The sequence below is a fragment of the Centroberyx affinis genome, unplaced genomic scaffold, assembly GCF_046629955.1.
Source record: "Centroberyx affinis isolate AG114_WGS23_722 - 3 ecotype Tasmania unplaced genomic scaffold, CSIRO-AGI_Caff_v1 ptg006177l_1, whole genome shotgun sequence".
In the NCBI taxonomy this organism is placed as follows: domain Eukaryota; kingdom Metazoa; phylum Chordata; class Actinopteri; order Beryciformes; family Berycidae; genus Centroberyx; species Centroberyx affinis.
The window spans coordinates 396,541-422,237 of record NW_027283136.1 but is presented as its reverse complement, the minus strand read 5'-3'; the positions used below and the strand labels follow the sequence as shown (position 1 = coordinate 422,237).

General features: G+C 39.4%; 1 protein-coding gene across 1 annotated transcript in view; it reads right to left on the bottom strand.

Moving 5' to 3' along the window:
* Window positions 1-25,697, bottom strand: part of tox (thymocyte selection-associated high mobility group box) — a 38,828-nt gene that overhangs the window by 6,898 nt on the left and 6,233 nt on the right. Inside the window, exons 2-5 of the mRNA XM_071512233.1 lie at window positions 18,361-18,426; window positions 14,795-14,905; window positions 9,062-9,334; window positions 919-1,164 (exon numbers count right to left, since the gene is read on the bottom strand). Coding sequence (XP_071368334.1) covers window positions 919-1,164; window positions 9,062-9,334; window positions 14,795-14,905; window positions 18,361-18,426 — 696 coding nt within the window. The remainder of the gene's footprint in view (window positions 1-918; window positions 1,165-9,061; window positions 9,335-14,794; window positions 14,906-18,360; window positions 18,427-25,697) is intronic.

The window sequence follows — 25,697 nt, the reverse complement described above, 5'->3', positions numbered from 1 at the left end:
AAAGAAAATACAAAGAAATACAAGTAGACCATAAAAAGGAGTTCAAAATGAATAAAAGGTCTTAACAAAAGTCAAACAAAAGAAAATTAGTTTTAAGAGGTGATTTAACAGAGGATACTGATTTTTCTCTAGCCTCTCTTAGCCTCTTGTTTTTAATCTGTACCAGTGGTTCTCAAATGACACTTAGTAAGCCATGAACCGCCATTAGATAAGTTTTTGTCCCAGGGAGCTGTGTTGATTTAGTATTGAATTCTATAGAGATAGAGTGAAACCAATGATTAGCATAGTCATTCTTATACAATCTAATTGGGATAATTTCTCGTGAATTAAATGATAGAGAAAATAAAGGATACTAAAAACAGGGACCCCTGCACTCAATTCTAGAGAGGAGGTGACTATAATAAGGCCATGATACAGGGATAACATTATGAACTATAATCAACCATATTTTCATGATATTATAATCCACTGGGCTTTGAAAACCGATTTCATCCTGGTTCCTAATTCCCATCGCTGTTGAAACCAACATTACCTATCTACACTGGCTCATAATGTTGCCCATGTATCAAGTCCACTCGTGGCTCTATACATAACCCATGAGAAAGATAAAGTTGGTAAATAATATTCATCAGTACTCTAATGGTTTCATTTCCCAAGAATATGACGAGTCAGTTCAGTGCAGAGGGGGAAGACACCTAACAGTGAGGGAGCTGATTTCCATCTAGTTGCTATGCATGGAGAATGGAGCTATTATGACACATAACATTAACATAACAACTCTCCACTGTCTACACACACACACACACACACACACACAGTGCAAATGGATGTTACAGCCCAGTGAGATATGACTCAATAACTCATACAAACAGGTGGGTGGTGTGTGTCTGTGTCTGTGTGTGTGTGTGTATGTATTACCCTCAGTGTGTCATCATTTTCATCCTCATGTGCTGAGCTGGAGGGGGAGGGTGTGGCCGATTTACTTCCCGGAGGTGAGGGGGAATTATGGGTAACGGAGTTCCCACTCAGCCCCAGCTGGGACTGGTTGATAGTGGTCAGCTGACTCTGCTGGCCCAGGCCTGATTGGCTCCTGGGTCCGAGGGCTGCTTCTATAGGCTGCTGGCTGCTGGTAAACCGTGAATCAGAGTTCACCATCTGCTGCATCTGTGCAAAGACAGGAAGTGATGGTGATAACTGTTAGTGATTAGATGGTGTGGTAATCCAGTGATCATGGGACCTGCACTGGGACTACAATCCTTTTTGACTTTTTTGTTGGTATTTGTCGTGCAGGTCACTTCATTGAGAAAGTGTCCTTTACATATGACCACAACTGTTGGTTAGAATGAACAGGTGTCAAAACCTACTGTATTTTCCAGCCAAATATCAGACAAAATTGAATGACATTTACAAATGCTGCAAAAAATAAAATGTAAATTGTGCATTTCCAACAACAGCTACATAAAAAAACACATCCACAAGAAAATGGAAAGAGCCTTTCAAGAAGTAATATTGGGCAAATCGTTAATGTTGTTAGTGTCAGCTAATGTTTGCCACATTTCATGCTGTCTGAAGACAAAAACAAAAAAAAAATGCACCAACTAATGGTCATACAACGCCAACAGATACCTTATACATGGGAGAGAGAAAGCTATGGAGGTTGTGATTTTACAGATAACATTACCGAAAGTCCAAAGCCATTTCTGAACTGATGTGAGATGATACTTGGCATGATTCACCTAAGTCATTATTTATTTGACAAATGCGTTTCCATCACTATTCATCACATAATTTGGTTATAGAAAAAAAAAAATTCTGCCTCAGGCAAGAATTATTAAGAAAGATATTTATGAAATGTCATGGAAATATGCTGTTTCTGTTAAGCGTCTCCAATTTGATAGTACATAACTCTTGGATAGAAACCCAGAGTCTTGGGTTTAATCTGACATTCAAGTGTAAAATCTTAACATTTGTAATGATTATCTGTTCACTGACTGACAAGTAGTGTAACTATTTCGCCACTATTCAGTGAATTTAGTAAAGACATGTAGAGCCAGGCTTACACTTGATTAATCGACTGCTATTCATGAAGTTAACATTTTCATTTTCTTCTCCTAGCACATCCCTGGCTTCTCTCCTCCCTCTCTCTGCCTCACCAGTCATCTCATCTGATATAACATACTAACAGGTGTCCCAGTCAGGCCTCATGACACACACACACACACACACACACACACACACCGCCACACCCTGGGCAGATAAATCCACCTGGCTAAGACGACAGGTGTGACTGGAAACCTGTAGAATCTTCTAATCTTTAACCATTCCTCTCTCGTTTCCTTTCACCTCTTCTCTGTCTTTCTCCTGCTGAAACCGTTTAGCAAATTGAGTCACTCTTATGACTTCTTGATGTGAATATTCTCATATAAAGAAAACTGTGACTGTGGAAAACACATAAATCAACCAAAAATTCTTAAATATAAATACTCTTTAAAAAACACACTAGACAATTTTAACGCCAATTCTAAGTCCAACTACACGATCCCAGCCAATGGGAGTTTAGCACAAAGAGGAAGAAAAGGAGAATGAACCGGACGAGAAGTCACTTTAAGCAACTCCCACTCATCGGGAAAGATTCCCAAATCTTGAGAAGTTGCTATACAATTTTATTTGGAGGAATAAATATCAAGAAAATACTATAAAATGGCAAAAGTATGCAATTACAAATTAAGTGAAAAAAGTTTCTGATGTAAATGTGAACTGTCTGTACCATGGAGCAAGAAACAATAGAACACCTATTTTGTAACTGCATTTACAGTGAACTATTCTGGACAAATGGGAAGACTTTTTTAAAATAATAATAATAATAATAACGATAATAATGATAATAATAATAATGATAATAATAATAATTAAAAATCGGTAGTGTGTGATCCTCTGGCTCCCAGCTTCCTGATGGGACACAAGCAGTATTTCAAGGCCAGTCATTCAGGCTGAACTGTCCTTGTACCTAGGCTTTAGTGTCACCTCATTGTTTCCGAAATGTGCCGAGTGCTTGTGACATTCTGTCCATTTCTCAGGAAAACAAAACCTGTTACCGCTAACACCCTCAGAATAGGAACATCGACACCTATTATCACGAATATGAAGATGGGTCTTGGTGGATGCACGTATTTAGGGTTTCCTGTTCGTAAGCGTCGAATAATAACGGATGTGGTTTGGTGTGCTTTTGCCCCTCTCGGGAGCACGTTACCTGTTACTGGTAGCACCCTCTGAGTACGGCTGCGGTATTTAGATGGAACACCGACTGACATTTCTCTGACATGGAGATGGGTTTCAGGTTGACGTGCTTACTGGTAGAAATGCTGAATAATAACTGGCGTGGTTTGGAGTTGGTTGGGTTAGGACTGGGTCAGCTCTCATATCGAAAAATCACACTGCCACTATCCTTTAGAAACCTTCCATCTCCTATTATTAGCATTTTATTGCTTTATTTTTTACTGTATTTGACAGCTTACATTAACCTGCTCAAATAGGAAATGTTTTAAGACCCAGGGACCAAGCCAAGCTAACAAGACAATACACTGTGAAATGTAAAAACTACATGGATTCCTGAAAAAGATATAAGTTTCTGCAGAACAAATTGAAATAACATGATAAAACAGCATGTCTCAGTTTGAGTGAGGGAAATGATGAATAATAATGAACGTTGTTTGGTTTCAGTAGGACAAAATGCAGTGTAATAATGAGATTTTCATGAGGTGAACGGTGAAGGGGAAGTAGTTAATTTATCATTAATAGGCAGAATTTCCACTGGCCTGGGTGGCAACATCTCTGATTGGTTTCTCTAGGAAGCAATAGGAGGTTTAGGACTCTCTAGGGTCACACAACAACATCTAACAACATACGGTTACTGGAACTCGGTCAGGAAAAACACGTTTGGAGCTGGAAGCATTACACATGGAGAGATACAGTTCAGACTTTCCTTTAGGTGGTCAGACAAAAATAGGGAGGGTGACCTAAGAGAATAACAGGAAGGGAAAACCCTGATGAACACCTCACGCTGCGTACTGACTCATGGCACATGTGAAGGGAAAGAGCTGTGGCTCATCATAGTGGCCTTGTGTCTTCACATAGGTGTGGTTAATGACTGGATTTCTATATGAAAAGCATTGTGGTGAAATTCAATGTCTGTTCTTTCTGGTTTTTAGCACACAGCGGTATTGCACCTTCATAGGCTATGGCACCTTCATAGGTGCAATACTGAAACGTCTGTTTGTCACGTTTTTTTCCATTATAATATTGCAGTGCGCTGCTCCCCCCCCCCCTAACTTGAACTCTGATCAGCACCCAGGTACAAAGTAACCTTTTGCGAAGAAGCGCATCTGTATCCATTCTATATTCATATTATTCATTTGTGAAAATGAAACATTTACATGAAACAAATTTAATGTATTATTTTATACTGTAGAGATTACAAGGTAGGCCTATGATTGATTATCTAAACAATAAGAAGATACCCATAGTAAATAAAAAGGAAGTTAACATCACATAAGTCAGCTAGCTAAATAGGCAAGCATTTGTTCAGGCAAATAAGCAGACATATACAATATTACTGAAGCATAATAATCTTAGCATAAATTTGCATAATAATCTTATAAAACCAATATCATTTAATTAGGTTACACTTTGTAAAAAGGACCATGTCAGTCATTGTGGTGTTTGTATAGTTTTCTGGGTGTCTGACAGAAATATGATTTTTCAAATGCTACTATTCACAAACCACAGGGTTTAGTCACTCAAAACTGAAATGTGGATAAACTGTAATTTCTTTTCTTCTTTGTCAATACCAGAGGATAAGCATTGTCGATCCTCTTTCATATGCGTTTATAGATCATGTACAAATTTGCCACAAGGCCTAGTTTACAGTATATATATAATATATCTTATATATATAATAATATATATATAAGATTTCCTCTCCAAGTGAAAAATGAACTCTAACGGCCATAATCACTTTCAAATCCCAAGGATGGTGTAACTTTTGTTTTACTGATAAATGCCATTTGTTTTATGTGAAGTGAAAGATGACATCGTCGTCGACAGGCAGGGAAAGTTTCATCATCTGTCATATTCATTTCCCACTTACACTTAAACTGGCTAATTCACTATCATCTTTTAAGTCACTTCTTAAAACACATTTTTAAACACTTATTCTTATCTATTTCCATTTTATTTTTCTCATTTGTAATCTTTTTTATATATTATTTTATGTACCTATTTTTTTCCTCTGAGCAATTTCACTTTGAATACGTTTCCTATGTTTTATCTCTTACACATTTTACACTTCTTGTTTTTGCGCCTTCCTGTAAAGATGATGATGATTATTTTTATTAAAATCCAAATCTAATTATATAGTTTCAGAACTGTGTAGTTATCTGCCACTGTGGTTGGGTGAAAAGCTGACTTGCTGGAGAGGGAAAGTTTTAATCTGATAATAGCAAAAAGCAGACTTGCATATTGTCGAACACTTATAATAGTCTCAAAAGTGGACACATTTTAGAAGTATTCAGACTGTATTCAGACAATAATCTTCCCCTGGTGATTAGTCACTGTGCTATGCTGTATTACCATTCAAAAGCCTTAGTATTGGGGCAGTGACTAAAGTTGGGTCTTTTTTTGTGTGCGTGACTAATCTGACTAATGCGAGAATTTCATTTGAGAAGATCAATCTGAGGCGAAAGAAAGAAACGTCAGTTTTTGATGATGGGTGTTGACAGGTTTTAATCTTGAATTGGTAATCCTTGGGTTCCTTTTTTTTTTAATTTAGTCTCCATCTTTGTTGCTCAGCGCTCATTGCTGTGGTGTTTCTGCACTGCTCTTCCCAGAGATCACCTGTCAATCAAACAGTGTGTCCAGTACTGTGATGTCTTTCTCCTTTTTTTTGTTTGAGTTTCTGTAGGTGGCGCTCTTTTCTTTGTCTGTTCAGCCATGGTGGCTATCACTGCTCATATTATGACAAAAGCTTGTAACATGCCATGTAGTTATGTCTACATTTATCTATGTATCTATCTGTTTTCCTTGCGAGCTAGCATTGTATAAACTACTCAGTTCTTCTTCTTCTTTTTATTCCAAACAAACGAGAAATGTAAAACGCATCACTTCCTGTACACCAGAGGATTTTTCCCAGGAAAGATCTACCAGACACCGGCTGTTTAGAACAGACAATATAAAAGCTTTCATGAACTGGATATGGGTTGAAGCACTATTGTGTTATATCAGTCATTGATAGACAACAGCAAAATGGATATTTAGTTATATGAAAATGTTGTGGATTATTACTTTAAACCAAGTTTGAACAAAACCACCAGCAGAAAAGACCAGACCAGATCAAGTTCACTATCCCAATACTTTTGATAGTCCACCATCCATCAAACAGCATCCATATAACATCAAGCAAGCAATCAAGATTGAATTTTATCTACTACAGAGTAGCCTCGCCTCCTCTAGGAGTAATACAAATACACACACACACACATACGCTGACTTGAATCTTTCTATCAGCCCCCCCCCCCCCCCCCCTCTCCCTCTCTCGGCCGAGCCAGGCATGGTTGCCAAGCAACCATAATTCATGGGCTGGCAGTAAATGGATGTTAGTGTGAGAATATTAAAGTGAGAGAGAGAGTGAGAGAGAGAGAGAGAGAGAGAGTGAGAGAGAGAGAGGAGGTAGGGAAAGAGAGACAGACGAAGACAGAAAATAAGACAAAGAATAAATCTTTCAACCTTTTCTGCACCACCTTCAGCAGGCCACTACAATAAGTAGCCTCCTCCACTGCTATACAGTCAACAGAGAGATTAATCACAAATAAACATAGAAGTGAAACATTCAGCTCTTGAATTAGTTTCAAAGTTGGGGAAATAATTAGTCTACATTGTTTTGTTTAATCACCTTGTGGTTCAGCTACAGTGAGGGTGTGTGTTTAACTGTCTCAGACAGATCAGTCTATGGCATAATGTAGTTTATGTCAGTTGGTACTGACACTTAATATTGTAGATGGTAGATTTGTTCATAATATACAGAAAGAGACAGAGACGGCAAGAGAAAGAATGAAACATCACGAGTGGGAGGTAAAAAAGTTTCATTCTGAATAAACTGAGAGAAATCTCCATTACTGAGATACTGAGACTGAGACAGGTTTCTATGACAGTTGAAGAAACTACAACACTAAAGTCTAGCTTTCATTTCTTTACTGTAGGAAAAAGTCAGGCTGGCAAACATCTGAATGTCACAGCTAAAAGCATGATTTTCACTTTACTGTGAAATGAAGACTTGAAATATGAAGAAAAATGTCACATCGACCATCTGCCATAATTGGCCTTCAAATAACATGGCCTCGGGCCATATACAGGAGAGAAATAGAGGTTTTTGTCCCATTTTACATCATTAAACTGACTAAAAAAATAAAATATAAAAGAATATATTTCAACTATATCTCTTCTCTGTGGTTGGCCGTGACTTGTGAATAGCATGTCGTCGGTTCAAATCTTCAGACCAGATGAGAAAATCTGGATGGAGGAAATGAATGAGTATCGCTCTCTGCTTTGAGCAAGACACTTAACCCCTCACTACTTCAGTAGGGCTTATCAGTGGCCACAAATAAAAGTATTGGTGTACTGGCCGACTCTCAGTATGAGTGTGAAGTAGGGTGTTGTGCTCAGTCAACTTTCCCTGATAGATAGGTTTAATTAATACTTACAATAATTTCAGTTCAAACTGTGAATGTTTGTGTCCAGGGAAGGTGACATGAGCAAACTTACTTGAATGCAACTTGTCAATTCATAAAAGAGCTGCTCCTGCTGGAATAAAACCAACCTATTGATTACAGACTAATGCTGCATTCAAATCATATGGGAATAACCATCGGAACTGTGTTACCTTTGTATATTTATGTAAAGCGAAGACAAAAGGTTTGAAAATAAAAAAAAGTTTTAAAAGTGAAAAAAAAGTTAGTTAAAGTTAAAGTTCTGGATTCTTCTTTCACTTTACAATGTCATTTTTTCATTCATTGAAATATTTTTGTTATTCATTCAAATTGTTTTTTTCTAGCGCTTAAACGATTAGTCAATTGATACGTCAATTGACAGAAAATGAATTGATTATAATTTTGATAATCAATTAATTGCTTTAGTCAATGATCAAGTAAAAACACCAAACATTTGCTGGTTCACAATTGCTAAGAATTGCTGCTTTTCTCTGTTTCATATCATTATAAAGAGTACTTTGGGGTTTTTTTTGGCTGCTGGTCAGACTAAGTAAACGATTTTAATCACTTTGGGCTCTTGTAACTTGTGATGGGCATTTGTCATTATTTTTTGACATTTTATAGACTAAAATATGAAAATAATGGGTAGTTGCAGCCCATATTTTTTATTAATTCAAAATTATTTTTCATTCACTCAAATCTTTCCTTTTATTCATTCAAAACTTTTCAATTTTGCTGTAGATGGGGTGTAGAATGTAGTATGTAGATAACTACATAAATAACTAGAATAAATAAATAAATATAGACTAATTAGCTGTCATTGTCATTTTATATTTTTTTAAGTTATTGTCATCATTAGATAATCAAGAGTATGCTTGTAACGTACCCAGTCAATATTTACAGTTTGTTGCCCTGGCTCAGCAAAACATTTTGCCATCTTTATCAGTGGTGAACTGATGTGATCGACCTAGTCATAGTGCAACTTCGCCACGCCCCTCTCTTCTTCACCCCACTTTTCACTTTTCACTTTCAAATAAAGATACAAAGGTAACTCCACATTCCAGGCATTCACTTCTCTCATTAGGTCAATAAACATTGCTGTCTTTTTTAAACCTGCCTCCAATCACGTGACTTGGTGGTTTAGGAGATTAAAGCTCATGTTTTTCTGACATTGTGTGGTTAGTTTCAGCTTTGGTTGCACCCCATCCCCATTCTCTCCCATTTCCATGTTTCCTGTGACTCTCTACTAAACCAGACACGCCATAACATTCATTTATTTTCATGTCTTTGCTACCACTCACCACAGACAGAGTACTGGTCATCGGGCCGCCATCTTGGCTGAACGCGCCGCCATCTTGGTTCAACACAGCACCGCCATCTTGGCCGCCGGGCATGCCAGGCAGGTCCATTCCCTGCAGCTGGTAAGGGTGGTGCGGGGCCGAGATGGAGGCGGGGTGCATAGGGTGGTAGGGTCCGGAGGTGGAGTCGTGGGGGAGATGGGGGGGCAGCATGTGGTCCGGCAGGGTGGGGGGAGTGATGGGGGGGATGTTGAAATCCTCGTCACCCAAGTATGACTGGAGGGACGGAGAGAGAGAGAGAAAGAGCAGAGAGTGAGTAAAATTACAAACTCATGTTTCAGGCAAGCTGGCAGGCCCTGATAGGCAACATTGGGGACTAATATTGCCAGTAGAGACTTGGACAAAATCAGTAAGAATTACATAGGGGACTATGACAAAAGTGTCATGAAACATTACTGTCAGTAATAATAGATGGAAAAACTGCCCATCATCATTACCTCAAAATGTTGCCTGTCTACAGTACCGCTCTGAATTGGCTCTTCAAGTCATTTATGCCAGAGCAGCCATTCTTCCCCTCCCAGAGCTCTTATCACAGACTAATTATCACTAATGATATTCCCAGCCTTGAAAGGGAGCCTTGTGAACAAACATTCACTCATCCACCAGTAGAACAACACAGTAATTTATACGTACAAGCCCCTTTTGCATGGGAGAATACACAGGCGTATCTTTTGTGTGTAAAAATACATCAATGCTGATCCGACATGCCAACGGAAAATGAGTAGCCGTCCCGATATACGATAATGAATTATTCGGGGAGCGGAGACAAATGAGAGGCAGAGACAAAGAGGGAGACGGAGAGAGAGAATGAGGCGAAGAGAGAGAGGGACAGAAAGGAGAAAAGAGGGAAGAGAGAGAGAGAGAGAGAGAGATAGCGTTAGAGAACACCCTTCTCATACTAATCTGACAGAGGAGATCTTTTATAGAGACTGACAGCCTTTTCTGCTTGACTAGCCACACCGATCTCTCCCTCTCTCCCTCTTTATCTCCTTCTCCGTCCTCCCCTCTCTTGCTCTTTCTCTTTCTTCTGACCTCATCCTCTTTGTTTCTCTTTCATCTGCCTCGCTCTGTCATTCTCTCTTGATGGCGTTTTGCTACTCTTATCTTAAAACCGCATGCTGTGTTGAGGTAGATGTAGGCCTGCTGTATGATGTGTCTTTGGTAAAGCACTGTTTGACTTCATAATTTCTCCCGTTTAAAATGAATTGTAGAATACTGAAATCATGAAAATTGTCCAAGACCATGCAAGCCAACATTTAACACCCCCCCCCACCATTATCTATCTATCCATTTCCTCTTAATCCTCCTCTCTTCATCTTAATTCTCTTTCCCCCACCTCCCCCTTTTCTCCTCCCAGGGTCTTCATCATTGTTAATTTACAGGCCGCTAATTTCGTGCTGGCACAGATTAGTCGCAGTGACCTTGCGCTGGTGAAGTGGCAATTTCGTATTTTTTTATTGCGCGTTGCCGGTGACGGTTCCGTAATTTTGTGGGTCACCGTGACATCACTTGCGCCGAAATGGGCGGTGGAGCGCACGAGAGGGCAGTGGCATTACAAAACGGGTGATGCAGTGCAATTTTGGTATCAAAAATGACGCATGCGCCTCCGCCTACTCAGGCCACGAATTAGTGCTATGCTATTTTTGTGGCTTTAGTTTGTCACAGACCTCTCCAAAAACCCTTTTATGTGTGTTACACTTGTCTGTTTCACTTAATAAATTATATAAATTATTCAACAAGTAGCCACGTTTACATGCATACTGAAATGCAATTATAATGTGAGTAAGGCAGAGCCCATGTAAACACCATACTCTAATTACATTAAAAAGTAAATCTAATTACTCAGGGTGTAATGATTTTGACATAAAATTGTAAATCAGAAAAATTAACATTCGATACATTGTATTGAATATTTGGATCGCATATTTGGCTTTCCCTGTTTTCTATAAGACTCAAATTCATCAAATTCACTGACAAAACGACTGTGCCACACACGGCTGTCATTTGCTACAACTGGTAACACTACAAACATGGTAGCACACATACACAGACATCATAAAGAAACTGACCTCAGTGATGAGTGACTAGTAAAATCAAGCATCGTCATCCAGTCTTGTTGTAAAGTCAAGCATCAAGTCATCTAGTCTTGTTAAGTCAATAATCAAGTCATCTAGTCTTGTTGTTAAGTCAATCATTAAGTCATCTAGTCTTGTTGTAATGTCAATCATCAAGTCATCTAGTCTTGTTGTAAAATCAATAATCAAGTCATCTAGTCTTGTTAAGTCAATAATCAAGTCATCTAGTCTTGTTGTTAAGTCAATCATCAAGTCATCTAGTCTTGTTAAGTCAATAATCAAGTCATCTAGTCTTGTTGTTAAGTCAATCATCAAGTCATCTAGTCTTGTTAAGTCAATAATCAAGTCATCTAGTCTTGTTGTTAAGTCAATCATCAAGTCATCTAGTCTTGTTGTTAAGTCAATCATCAAGTCATCTAGTCTTGTTGTTAAGTCAATAATCAAGTCATCTAGTCTTGTTGTTAAGTCAATAATCAAGTCATCTAGTCTTGTTGTTAAGTCAATCATCAAGTCATCTAGTCTTGTTGTTAAGTCAATAATCAAGTCATCTAGTCTTGTTAAGTCAATCATTAAGTCATCCAGTCTTGTTGTAAAGTCAAGCATCATGTCATCCAGTCTTGTTGTAATGTCAAGCATCAAGTCATCTAGTCTTGTTGTAAAGTCAAGCATCAAGTCATCTAGTCTTGTTGTAAAGTCATGCATCAAGTCATCCAGTCTTGTTGTAATGTCAAGCATCAAGTCATCTAGTCTTGTTGTAAAGTCAAGCATCAAGTCATCTAGTCTTGTTGTAAAGTCAAGCATCAAGTCATCTAGTCTTGTTGTAAAGTCAAGCATCAAGTCATCTAGTCTTGTTGTAAAGTCAAGCATTAAGTCATCAAGTCTTGTTGTAAAGTCAAGCATCAAGTCATCTAGTCTTGTTGTAAAGTCAAGCATTTTGTCTTGTTGTAAAGTCATGCATCAAGTCATCTAGTCTTGTTGTAAAGTCAAGCATCAAGTCATCTAGTCTTGTTGTAAAGTCATGCATCAAGTCATCTAGTCTTGTTGTAAAGTCATGCATCAAGTCATCTAGTCTTGTTGTAAAGTCATGCATCAAGTCATCTAGTCTTGTTGTAAAGTCAAGCATCAAGTCATCTAGTCTTGTTGTAAAGTCATGCATCAAGTCATCTAGTCTTGTTGTAAAGTCATGCATCAAGTCATCTAGTCTTGTTGTAAAGTCAAGCATCAAGTCATCTAGTCTTGTTGTAAAGTCATGCATCAAGTCATCTAGTCTTGTTGTAAAGTCAAGCATCAAGTCATCTAGTCTTGTTGTAAAGTCAAGCATCAAGTCATCTAGTCTTGTTGTAAAGTCATGCATCAAGTCATCTAGTCTTGTTGTAAAGTCAAGCATCAAGTCATCTAGTCTTGTTGTAAAGTCATGCATCAAGTCATCTAGTCTTGTTGTAAAGTCATGCATCAAGTCATCTAGTCTTGTAAAGTCTGTCCTCAAATGTTTGAACCAGCTCCTGTTCCAGGTGTTTTTCCACGGCTGTAAATCTAGTCTTATCATTTCTAGGTTTTCCAGGATGTGTACCCTGAACTGTTTATTAGGCCCTGACAAACTTACTGGACCAACCGTCTTTTGCAGAGTCTTGCTCTAAAACAGTTTCCTGTTAGAGCTCAGAGCTCTGCATAAATTAGATTGTCTGTCTGTCTGTTGTCTGTCTGCCTCTCTCCCTCCTTCTCCTACTCTCTCTAATTTCTCCAAGTTCTGCATAAATTACTCCTGTCTCTCTCTCTGTAGTCCTCTATTGTTCCATTCATGTCGGTACAATAGCCTGTTCCCTGTGCACTGGGGCCTTCTAGAAAGACTAATGTAGTCAGGATTAAGTCCTTTCACACACACATTGTGTTCACATTACAAACACACCTCTCACAACTCCATGGCTGATAATAGGGCAACTGTTCTGTTCATGTGTTTGCCCATGAACATTGGTCAAGAGGTTACCCATCAGTTTATACAGAAGGTGGGCTAGGTTAAGCAAAGGGCACTGATGCTACTATGGATAAAACCAGTGACTTAAAGGAAACCTTCCTAAATTAGCTTAGATCAGATGAAAATTGAATGATCCCCATGGGGAAATTGGGTGAGAAGCACTTTGAGAAGTCTGGACATGTTTCTCTACATATGTTCTTCCATCTGTATCTGATTAGCTAACAATGTACATTTGGAAGTATGGAGACATTTCTATATGTTACATCTATTTGTGGATTTGATAATGTGAACAGTTTACAGTATACATTTGCGTGTATATTTTGCTTTGCTGCATGCTATTACAATTTGCTGTGGTAACGACCCAAGTTCCCCTCTGCGATTATCAAATTTTCATCTTATCTTAAGATGTTCCGACTTTGAGAGGCTTTGTCAATATGGCCCCTGGTCTAGAAAACAGGTCCGATTTCAAATTGACTCTAACTACTAATTAGCCTATAAGAGACAGACAGATACGGATTAGTAGGAGGCTTTGAGGACCAGCACTTCTGGTGAAATTAACATTAAATACACACATTCACACGCATGTATATTAACAGATACACAGACACCCACACACATACACACAGAACGTGTTCCTCAGAAGCTGCTGTGTGGTTGACGGATGTCTGATTGACAGCTCTCTCATTCCATTTCCACCCCAGTTCTCTGCTATCAAAGACGGCACAACATTAATAATGCTGTCTGATAGAACATGCGCGTGTGTGTGTGTTTGTGTGTGTATGCGTGTGAGGGGCGGCGTGTGTTTTTGTGTGTAAGTGCATGAAACACAGCAAAGTAAACAGTGAAAGCTACATTTTCTGTGTGTTTGTGTACGTGAGTATAGTAGGTAGAGAGCGTGTGCATACCTGCGTGTGTGTGTGTGTGTGTGTGCGTGTGTAGGGGTGGGAGTTGGGGGATTCCCTCAAACCATTCTGGCGCCCCCACATCACCCACTCACAAAGTTTATGATTATTAACCTCACTGATATTTTCCTTGGAATTTTCCACACAGTATTAGACCGATCGATCAAAACACCAATGTTTTCTTACTCTTGACTTTCTGACTGACTGTTTATTAGGAATCATCTTAAATCCTAAAATAAAATGAAACAAACATAAAACAAACAATAAAATACATATAACATGGACAACAAAAGCAGGTATTTACTGGAAGACAAGATTTCCCAGCTACAATTTTATGTTGGGCTTCATAACAAAATAGTAATCACAAATAAACAAGTCTGTCTGTGTGTGTGTGTGTGTGTGTGTGTGTGTGTGTGTGTGTATGTGTTTGTGTGTGTGTGTGTGTGAGAGAGAGAGAGAGAGAGAGAGAGAGAGAGAGAGAGAGAGAGAGAGAGAGAGAGAGAGCGCAAGAGAAAGAGAGACAGACAGAGAAATATTGGATCAGAGACCTTAGGTCAAGGTCAAAGCTAGTGCTGCTACCAATAAACTAAATAACCTCTCTCACAAGATACAGTGTGTGTGTGTGTGTGTGTGTGTGAATTTATGTGTTTTTTTTAATCACCTATGACAGTTGTGGTGCTACGTCGGCAGTGTGTGTGTGTGTGTGTGTGTCTGTGTGTGTATTCACCCATGGCAAGCGGTGTGTGTCGGCGGTGTGTGTGTCCCTCCTCCAGTGCTGTGAGGCTGGGTTGTGGGGCGCCACCTTGCTGTGGGGGTGAGGGGGCTGTGGCACTCGGAACTATGGGAAGAAACACACAGACACACACACACACACAGGGTCAAATGGGACAAAAGGTCAAAGGTCAAGGAAAAGGTCAGAGGTCAAACAAAAAGGTCAGAAAGAGGAGCAAGGACAAAGCAGGAGAGGGAGAGAGAAAGAGACAGACAGACAGACAGACAGATCCTTCACTGCCCAGGCACTCACTCATTCATTCTCTCTCTCTCTCTCTCTCTCTCACACACACACACACACACACACACACACAAACGGGGAAAGAGTGATCTTTTATCTTGATGCTTTGGCATTATTGCTTTTACTTTCATGCCAATAAAACACAGCTGACACTGAATTGAGTTGACAGAGAAAGAGAGAGAGAGAGAGAGAGAGAGAGAGAGAGGCTGTAAGCAAATTACTTGTTCATTCCCTCCACACCTAATCCCTGATAAGAAAAGGTTACATGGTGTGCTGTACAGCTGCAACGGAGGAAGAGACAGACAGACAGACGCACACAGACAAATTAACACACTAACAATAAACTTCATAGACAAACACACACATTGTCACTCAGACAAACATGATGACATGATGCACATAGGCTTTGATGACCAGTTTAGTTTGACTGGTTTGTGTTTTATAATTACTAGTGTATATGTACTTCATAGTGTATTGGTTTATATGGTAATAACTGATTGGATCTTCAGACTTGACTGTAGATTTAGCCACACATTCCCTCCAGAGACATTACTAAGACAATCTGTCCTCCAAGCCAAAGCTGACTTTGCAGGCAAAAACACATAGGATGATCTAGCCGAATGTGAAGTCTGTTTTTAGGCTGCTAACCTACTAACCTACATTGTTTTATTTAGGCCCGTCTTACATGGCACTGCTGCCATTTAAAGTTGTACTTCCTCTCTTTGTCGCTCTGTCTCTCTCCCTCTGTAATCTTCAGCCTTCAGCCTTCTAACATCGCACCGCTGTTCCAGTAGCAGTTCAGAAAATGACAAGGATGAGGGTCAGACTGGACTGAAATTGGTCACATTCATCACAACGTCCTGTTTTTATTGAAGCAATGGTACTTCAATAATAATGTCATAAATTCATATTCCACACAACCCTCTCTATCCTCTTACAGTACATCACTATGAATAAAACATCAAATCATAGATTCATATACCGCACAATATTCCCTATACTGTACTCTATGAATAATGTATCTGCAGTGGTGTTTCTTATTAATATGAGCTTTGCTTGGCGGTGAGGGAATATTGTACTAACAAACACACACCTTACTCTCTAGAGGCTTCACTAGGCCTCTGGAAGCTACATACTGAATGTGGTTATACCCAGAGCCATACACAGACAGTCAGGCCACTGCAGCTTGACTGGAAGACATCTTAGCTCCACAATGCTGCTCCATGGCTGTTGCTAACTAGCTGGTAAATCTATAACAGTTGATCTTTGCCATGTTGACCATCTCACTAAGGTGATGTTATGGAGGATATTGATACATACTTACAGACAACTCCTCTTAACCCTGAATCACATTTTATGCTGACACATCAGCTGATCCAGAGCACAGTACCACTCCACCTATCTGGCTGAACTACATTGCAGGCTTTGCTTCATTTATAGAGATGAGGGAGAAACACGGCAGCCACAGCACAACCTTACCAAACTCAAAATAAGCATGGCTCTGATCATACTGTACCTGCCTATGCCTAACAGCTGTATATGATCACTGACTTGCAGACTTCCAAGAGAAATTCTTTTCAAGAATTGAAAAAAGCTTGTTAACGGCAATGTGTTTTTGAAAAATCAGAATACGTTTTCAAGTGTGCAAACCAAATCTGTGAACTTTTTTTGTGGTATTATTGGCGGATCATCTGAGAAAACTACAGATTGTTTGTTTTTGACTACTACTACTATTAAAAACATGGGTGTCTGTATGAAGACAAAGGTTTTAGGTCATGAAACCTTTTCTGCACCTGGGATACAATGTCAGCTGTCATTTACAGCAAACAAGCTTTCATCAGGACAGCTATGACATCCTTTTATTGACAGTCAGTTTTTGAGGGTTGTCTGCCAAGTAAAACAACACTGAATGGAACTAAGCATCTAATTGGTTCTTTGGCCAAACTAACCCTATGCAAACATTATCTTGGACAAAGGAACTACATTTATAGTCTTATCAGAATGGCATTTAATAATTAACCCCTCTGGCTATCCATGCATAGAGCTCAATAAGGCTATATAGTATACCTTAATAGCAGAAGAAACAAAGTTTGCCATTTGTCTAAAGGAGAAAGCCTGAGATGGAAAATCGTTGTAACGCTTCAGGTGCCTCAGGTTGAGTACAAGTAAGTGATATTGATTTCTGGAACACGATGGGAGAGAAAGTTTGTTTGATGCTACTGAAAATAACTGCAGATTGAAATAGCTAAAGGAGAGCTGAAAGACACAGTGGGCGATGCTTGTCTGATCTTAAAAAGAGCATGGGCTAATTTTCCTATAAAAAATACCCTCATAAACGTGGTATATATTAATTTGAACGTGGTCATACTGGCATGATTAACCTCACATCTTTTCTCAAAGCTCAGTTGTACAGTCTTTCTCTTTTTTTACCCCCTCCTCTCTCTCTCTCTGTCTCTCTCTCTCTCTCTCACGCACACACACACACACACACAGACCACCCTTTCCTCTCCCTTGATACCTGTAGCTAATTAAGTCAGTTGTGTAAGCCGGGCTGTTAATCAGAGCTCTCCTAAAGACAAACTGGTTTAATTACACTACAGCATTCACAGCCATCCAGCAGAATCAAGCCTATGACAGTAGAAAATAGAATCCGGTTCCTAAAAACTTCAGAGATCCTGTCTACTGTCTCTGTCTACTGACAGGATACAGCACCGTTTGTTTCAATGTTTGTTTCATTTTGCTCTCACCGAGTCCTACAGTAATTACTAGCTAACTCATGAGGTGTAATTAACATTGTCTTCTGCACAGACACACACATGCACACATATACAGTACACAAACATACACATGCACACACATTCATTCATATATAGCATGTGTTTTTGTGTCCCCTGGACTTGCTATGAAGGTATTCCCATGCCAAAATGAAAACCGGATTTGACACGTGTAAGTGTACCAATGTAATTATTCCTTGCAAATTAAATTAAAAGTCACTCATTTGTGAATTCTGTGTACAACTGCCATGTATTAGTTTTTCATGTTTTCAACCCTTTTTTCACATTTATGAGTCAGTAGTTACATTTTTGAAAATTTAATTAGTTTGAAAATACAAATCTATTTTTCTTGCTCAAATAATTTAACACTTTCACAAATAGTTTTTTGCAGTTACAATCCAGGGAATGGTGGGGAAATACATTCATAGGGCACCCACACAGTCTTTCTCTGTCTCTCTCTCTCTCACTCTCTCTCACACACACACACACACACACTCATGCACTAACCTGATTGGTTGAGGCAAAGTCAAGGCCTGAATCTGCCATGCCCAGGAACATGGTGTCCCCGTCCAACTGCAAAGCAAAAGAGCAAGAGCAACAATGTCAACAAACTATAATCAACTGTCAGCAAACACAGGCAATAAGCAGAGATGGAGGGGAAGTATTATGGGCACCAGCCAGGCTGGACGTCTGCCAACTCCATACCATCTTCATCATACTCATCATACTAAAATGCAAGTCAGCTAAATGACAAAAATGGAAATGCAAACACATAGCTGTGTAATTGTATGTATGCCTTTAACTGGGAAAGGAATGGAAGGGAGACGGGAGGGGAAGGAGAGACACAAAGTAAAGAAAGAGAAAGTGTGGGGAAGTGTGGGTTATTATCCACTGAAAGTCAGAGTGAGAATCTCCAAGAGACTACAAGACAAATCAGCGCAAGCAGAAACTATACAAGACAAAAAGGTAAAAACCAAGGCAATACAATGCTAACACTAGTAGTATCAAATTGCAGCTGAGATGACTGAGTTTGATTTGCACAGGATTCGGTTATCAGGACAGGAAGCTTTACAGATTACAGACATGGCAGATTCGCACAGGATTAAGAACAGCAACAATCTCTGCAATTATCACAAATCCCTGGATGTCCCCTCAGGTAATAGTCCTGTGTGAATAGTGCTATAGTATGGAAAGGACATAAAGAACCTGAGTATAGTGCTTCACATTGTTGGCTTTAATGGTGCTAATTGCCTCTCTTCTCTGACTCTAGGGTGGCTTTTCCAGCTCTTCCCTCTCTCCGCTCACCGGCTGTCTGCAGGTTTCAGCAAAGTGAATGTAAGACTTTTTAGAACTGTTTCAATGCCACTTAAAAGAAATGTTAAGCCCATTTTTACCACGAAATTAAACATGAAAAGTGAACAGTAAACAAGTAGAATTTAGGTCAGTGTGACTGGGTTGAGATCTTTATTTAAGACTTTAAACGCTACACTTGACTGTATTTACTAAGAAGTTTTAAGGCCTTGAGATTAGTTGAATCAATTTAAGATATTTGAAGACTCCCTGCTCTCTTTTCCTTCTCTCTCTCTCTCTCTCTCCTTCTCCCCCTCTACCCCTCCACTCTCTTGCCACTTCTCCTCCTCCTCCTCCTTTCTCCTCCCCATCCTCACCTCCCTCTCCTCTCTCTTCTCTACTTCCTCCTGTGCTTCCTCCTCCCTACATTAGCATTGACATTATTCATCCTACACTGCAGGCTGCAGTGGAGGACAAAGGATTTTATGTCACTTTATGTGTGTGTGTGTGTGTGTGTGTGTGTGCGTCATGGGCAAGTGGGACAGACAGCTGGTCATATCACCACATCACATATCCATTATATGTGACTAAAAGCATTTGATTACGTATTCAAACGAGCTCTTTCCAACTGTACTGAATAAACATTAGCTCTCTAACATCTCATGGACTCCTGGCCAGGGGAGGGTTGCAAACCGCTTTCATCTTTCGAGGACATAAACTCTTTGATATTGTAGGAATCAATATTTACAGTCAGACTTAAAATTGAGACCAGATTGAGCCACTACATTGAGCTAAGGCAAAGCTCAGGATAAATGTTACCAGAACAACAACCAGACACCTGCTAACAAGGTTCCCACTAGGGTTAGGCCGATAGATCAGTTTGACGGTGTTACTGAGCCAATGGAATTGTTATTGAGCACTGATATGATGGAGGATCCTCATGACCACAGCTACAGAAAAACAGTCTGTAAAAACCTGTGATGAAACCTAACCTTTTGGCAAATTTTATTTAGGCCTATTTAGTTTTCCCTACCATTGAATATGTGTGGTGGGTCACTCTGCCTTAAAGAGCTGCTGACACTAAAAGAATTTCATTAGTCTGGGTTTCAATAGAGAGTGTTTGTGTCCAGTGATGGTCTAAAAATGTTTCAGAGGCTTTTCCACCCTGACAAGAATACAATTCTGGGGGAAAATATTTTTGGACGTGAAAATGGTCAATTTTAAAGATAACGAATATTGGCACAAAATATTGGCTTCAATCCAAAAATATCAGTATTAGCCTTCAAAAGCCCATATCGGTCAAACCCTAGTTCCCACACAGAGAGACTATTTCAGTGTCTGCCAGGAAAAACCTTCCAACAAATATTGAAATCTATATTCAAACCATATTCAACTATATTCAAATATTTTTTGCCTGGGTATAGTGGGTACATAATCATGGTTTGGTTGACATGATGGATACATAAAAAAACGTTTGAACAGGTGGGCAGAGGAAACGCACGCACACGCGCACACACACACACACACACACACACACACACACACACAGGTGGACAGACAGGTGTAACTCCCCTCTCCATTCACCAGCTGTTGGGTATCATGCAAATGAGGTGTAAGTTTACAGAGTCAACAGAAAGCCAAAACAGTCATGGTTGATCTAATGTAGCCAACACACACACACACACACACACGGTCACACCCAGTCTTATACACACGCACACACAGTATCTGTGGCTTATAGCCATAATAGTGAATTTTTAATGCTTTACATGGAACAGCTCCACATATCCATACATTATCATCAACAACAAAAACAGAAATGGGCGAGAGCTAGGGATGAGATTTCTATCTCTCCCTTTCTCTTCTCTTTCTCTGATCTTTTTCTTCCTCTCGGGGAGCAAATAGGTTTTCCAGACAAATAGAAGAGAGGAAGAGAGAAGGAGAAGAAGAGAAGAGAAGAGGAGACATATTGACCTCAATGTCAAATTGGCTTTATCCATTTACCCTTGATAAGGGCTGATATGCACGCACACACACATACACACACACACACACACAGAGTAATAAACTTAATATAGCACAATGTCACAAAGTGCTTCAGAAAGAGTAAAACAATAGTAAATATAAGCCCACAAGATAAGAAATAAGACATGAATTAAAAAGACTAACTAAAATGGGTAAAATAATAATAAAACAAATACAATGATAACAATAAAGCAAAAACATCAAGCAGAGACACACTATTCACCTGACTGGTTAATGCCTCCGTTGGCCACTTGGAAATTTGCATAAAGTAGCCGAGAGGTCTACTCCCCCCGCACCTACTGCCCAAACCATATCCTCACCTAAAAAGGTAGTCATTTCAAGTTAGCTGCTAACCTGCCTGGCAAATGTTAGCATTACTGCTTATTATGGGAGGTTTCTGGCCATGTGATGCTCTTTATTACGGTGCTGTAGAGGTTTTTTTGAAGCCTTAGACATAAAGTAATTGTGCCTTATTGGACATTTAATGGCTAGGCATACAATAACAGACACATTTCCTTCTGACTTGCTTCTTCTCTTTTTCTCACAAGGCATTTCTAAGTGGCTAATGCTAGAGCTAGTGTTCCCATGCAGCAAGATACGGCGCTCAAGCTATACGAAGTAACATCAGAAAAGAAGAGATGAGAAAGAGAAAGGGGAAGAGGATCAGCGGGGAGAAATTGTGATGATTTCCTTTCATCAGGCTCTCAGTGTGAGAGGCAGAGTGGAACCTATTACACTCTCCATCAACCCTGAGAGAGAGAGAGAGAGAGAGGGAGAGAGAGAGGGAGAGAGAGAGAGAGAGAGAGAGAGAGAGAGAGAGAGAGAGAGAGAGAGAGAGAGAGAGGGAGAGAGGGAGAGAGAGAGAGAGAGAGAGAGAGAGAGCTTCTCCATGGAAAGCTCTCTCAGTGGTTGTGACTGACACTTAGCAGCTCTAAACCTAAACCTTTAATACAGCCAATACATGACAGATGATACAACAGGTAGTTTCAGCCCAAGATGCATTCAAACCATACAAGTCCCATAAAGCCCACATGTAGCCTTTATGTAGTTGATTATTTATTGGTTGCTATGACAACTCTTGTGGTAATCAGGCAGCTAGTTAGCGATCTTGTTTTCTTCCGTTTTTTCAATTCATTTGCCCATATGCTACTTTGGGGAAATCTTTTTAGGCAGTACACACATGTTGATAACCATTGTGTAAAAACCAAAATACCCGAGAGGGCGTTTTTCACTGTGATTATGGGATAGCCATGCATTTGGTACAAGGTGCAGCTGAAGTTTACTTGCTATATTCAGCTCACAGTATGATTCACTAACATTGGGTTAAAAAACAATATTGCCACCATATCTAAAATCAACTGTGTGATTTATATAAAGCCTCTAGCAGATGATAACCCAAACATACTATCACTAGTTGGTTTTCATCCATAAGGCTATTTAATGTGAATTATGATGTCCAGAATTAGAAAAGCTGAATGCACAATTTTAGATACAATTTTCTCAAGATCACAAGAAAAGATTATGCTTGCTTGAGGCAGAAAAAGTTTTCATCAATGAAGAAATCATGCAATAAATAAATGTGACATAGACGTAGCATGATTGCCCTGATGAATCATGCCATTATGCATTAAAATATTACCAAGTGCATTTTCTTGTTTTCAGACAAATCAAATATGGCCAACATTACCTGACACTAAAAAACAATAACAACCTGCCCAGTACTAATCAGTTCTTGAAAGACATTTTTTTCTGGTGGCTGTGTTTTCTCATGTAGCTCCAGGAACCTATTTATTCACTTCAGCCCAGCTGACGAGAAACACACCCACAGTAATTTGAACGTTATTTTCTATGACATTTCAAAAGTTTGTTTAAAATCTGCTTGGCAAGGTGGATGGAAACATGGCTCCTATCTGCTAACTCATTAGCATTCTGGTGCAATTATGGGAAAAGGTCCAGTTTTGGGGGCTTTCTTTTTCTTTCACTGTGTTTATGTACTGAGGATGCATCATAACACATACAGTAAATTCCACATTTTTCGTTGGTGGGGTGTGAATTTATGCTAAATGATGACCGTAAATGATGTGCCACGCAACAAAAGAGAGTACCCATTCTGAAAAACTCCAGTCTAGTGCCTCTTCTCAAAATGGGTACTTTTTCAGTGCCTGTGTGTGTGTGTGTGTGTGTGTGTGTGTGTGAGAGAAGCACGAAGCATGGCATGGTTTGTAGTCAAACCAAATTACCCTCCTCTCTCTCTCTCTCTCCCCCTCTCTGCTCGGTCTCTCTCTCTCTCATCTCTGCTCTTCCCTCTCTTCATTTGTGTGTGCGAGTGTGCATGTGTGTATGTTGGTGTGTGTCTGTGTGTGTGTGTGTGTGGGGGGGGGGGTAAAGCAAAGGTTTGAATAACAAGCAGCTAGCTAAGTGGGTCAGGGTCGGCGAGAGAGGGGGAGAGGGGGGAGAGAGACTATTAGGATGACAGACAAGGACGAAGGGAAAGAGAGAGAAATATACAGAGGAAGAGAGGGAGAACGGTGAGGAAGAGTAGAGAGGAGAGAAAACAAAGGTACAGGAGGAAGAGAGAGAGGCAGAGAGAAAGAGAGAGCGAGAGAGGCAGAGATAGAGATGTGAACTGGAGGAGTGTGATTTCACTCCATCTCCCTCAGACCTGAATGTCAAGTGATTTCCTGTTTGATTGAATCATTTGGGCTTTAAAACTTTTTAACACATACTGTAAAAATACCCATCTTAACAAGCCACATCATTTACTATTCAGACCTACAATCTTTTTTTTTCTTAAAACAAGTGAAAAAAATCTGCCAGTGGGGTGAGATCGTTTCACTTGCTTCCAAGGCAAATGAACTTGTTTCAAGAATTTTCTCAAGAGTTTATCAAGTGTCATTTTCTCTGTAATAGTGACGTGATCTGCCTTATTCTGCTTAAGAGAAATCTTAAAACAGGTGAAATGACATCAGGAAAAAAAAAGTTGACCTATCTCGCCTCCTTGGCAGAATTTTTTCTCTTATTTTAAGAAAAAGAAAAGAAAATCTTAATAATATGAGACTAAATGACTTGTTACGGTGGAATTCAATTCAATTCAAAACCCTAAATTCAAACAGAGAATAGCACACTGAGGACTCTCTTTCACAGATGTGCCATGGACAGTTAAAAGACAAAAGTACAACAAAAGCCTCAGTGAGCTATCTAGTCAACAGCGATACTACCCAAGCGTCTGCAGTGTTGGTCTTGGCTTCCTCTTCCACTCAAACCCGTGTCATGGATGGAAACACTGCCATTTCCTAGTGTTTGTTAAGTTATCTTTGAATAAATGTGGCTCCATAATTAATCCGAATCCATTTCAGCATGTTTTTTTTCTAACACTGATGGGTTTGGGTGGCGTATGAAGCTGTGTGACTGGACTGGACTGAATGGGTTTGGTTTGGCTCTAAAATGCTTCAGCGGACTTAAAAAAAAAAAAAAAAGTCAACTAGCACGGTGCCACAGCCAGGGGTAGTTAGAGGAAGAGAGAGAAAGACCTGTGTGTGTGAGAGTGAGAGAGAGATAGAGGGGGAGAGAGAGAGAGAGAGAGAGAGAGAGAGAGAGAGAGAGACACAATATAACAGCTGTGGTAGTTCAACTCAGCAACTGTTTATCTGACTTATCACTCCGTCACTATGACGACAATATAAACCAAGTTTTATTGGCTACACTATATCCACCATGACTGTAATCCTAGATCAACTGCATGTGTGTATGTGTGTGTGGAAGGACATTCTACATAGAGGCAGCCTGTTTAATCACTGATTTTTCAACTTTTTCTATTTTTCTTTTTTTAAGGAGAGCAGCCAGACCAAGCTCTTTTATATTTCCCTTTTCTACTTTATCAGAGTCCAGTAAAGAGAGACAGCACAGGATCTGGGTTTCCACTCAATTATTTTTATGTAAACTATGATTCATCGTATTAGAAAAGCGGAGTGGAAATGGAATTTCGATTAAATGTACTCAATATCGCAAGATCATTTGGTAAGACTTGTATTACCTTGAACATCACAACATTTTAATTTGATAACATTATAATTAGGCTACATCATGACCGCATCAGAAAAGTCATAATACACTATACTGCATCATGAATCTGGCATGAGACTGTTAGAAGAAATATCATCTACATCTCTTCCTTTGTGACTGGTATAGATTTAAAAATATGAGATGTTTTTTTTTACCTGGATTCAAGAAAAGAGTAAGAAAAGAGTAAGTGTCTCTAATATTTTGTACATTCAGTGTATATTTCCACTGAAACTTACACATTTTTTTAGTAGACATCAAATGTATTATAAGCTGTGGAATTCTACTTACTGCTATATCATGAACTTCATGCCAGGTTCATGATGCATTATTACATCATCGGTATTACATCAACAAGGAAAGTGTTACTGATCAGGTTTATGCTGACTTGTGACAGAAACGTTTTTTGTCAAAAAGAAATGTTGCAATGAACAGAGATGAAAACGCATTTGTTGAATAAAGAAGTTCAA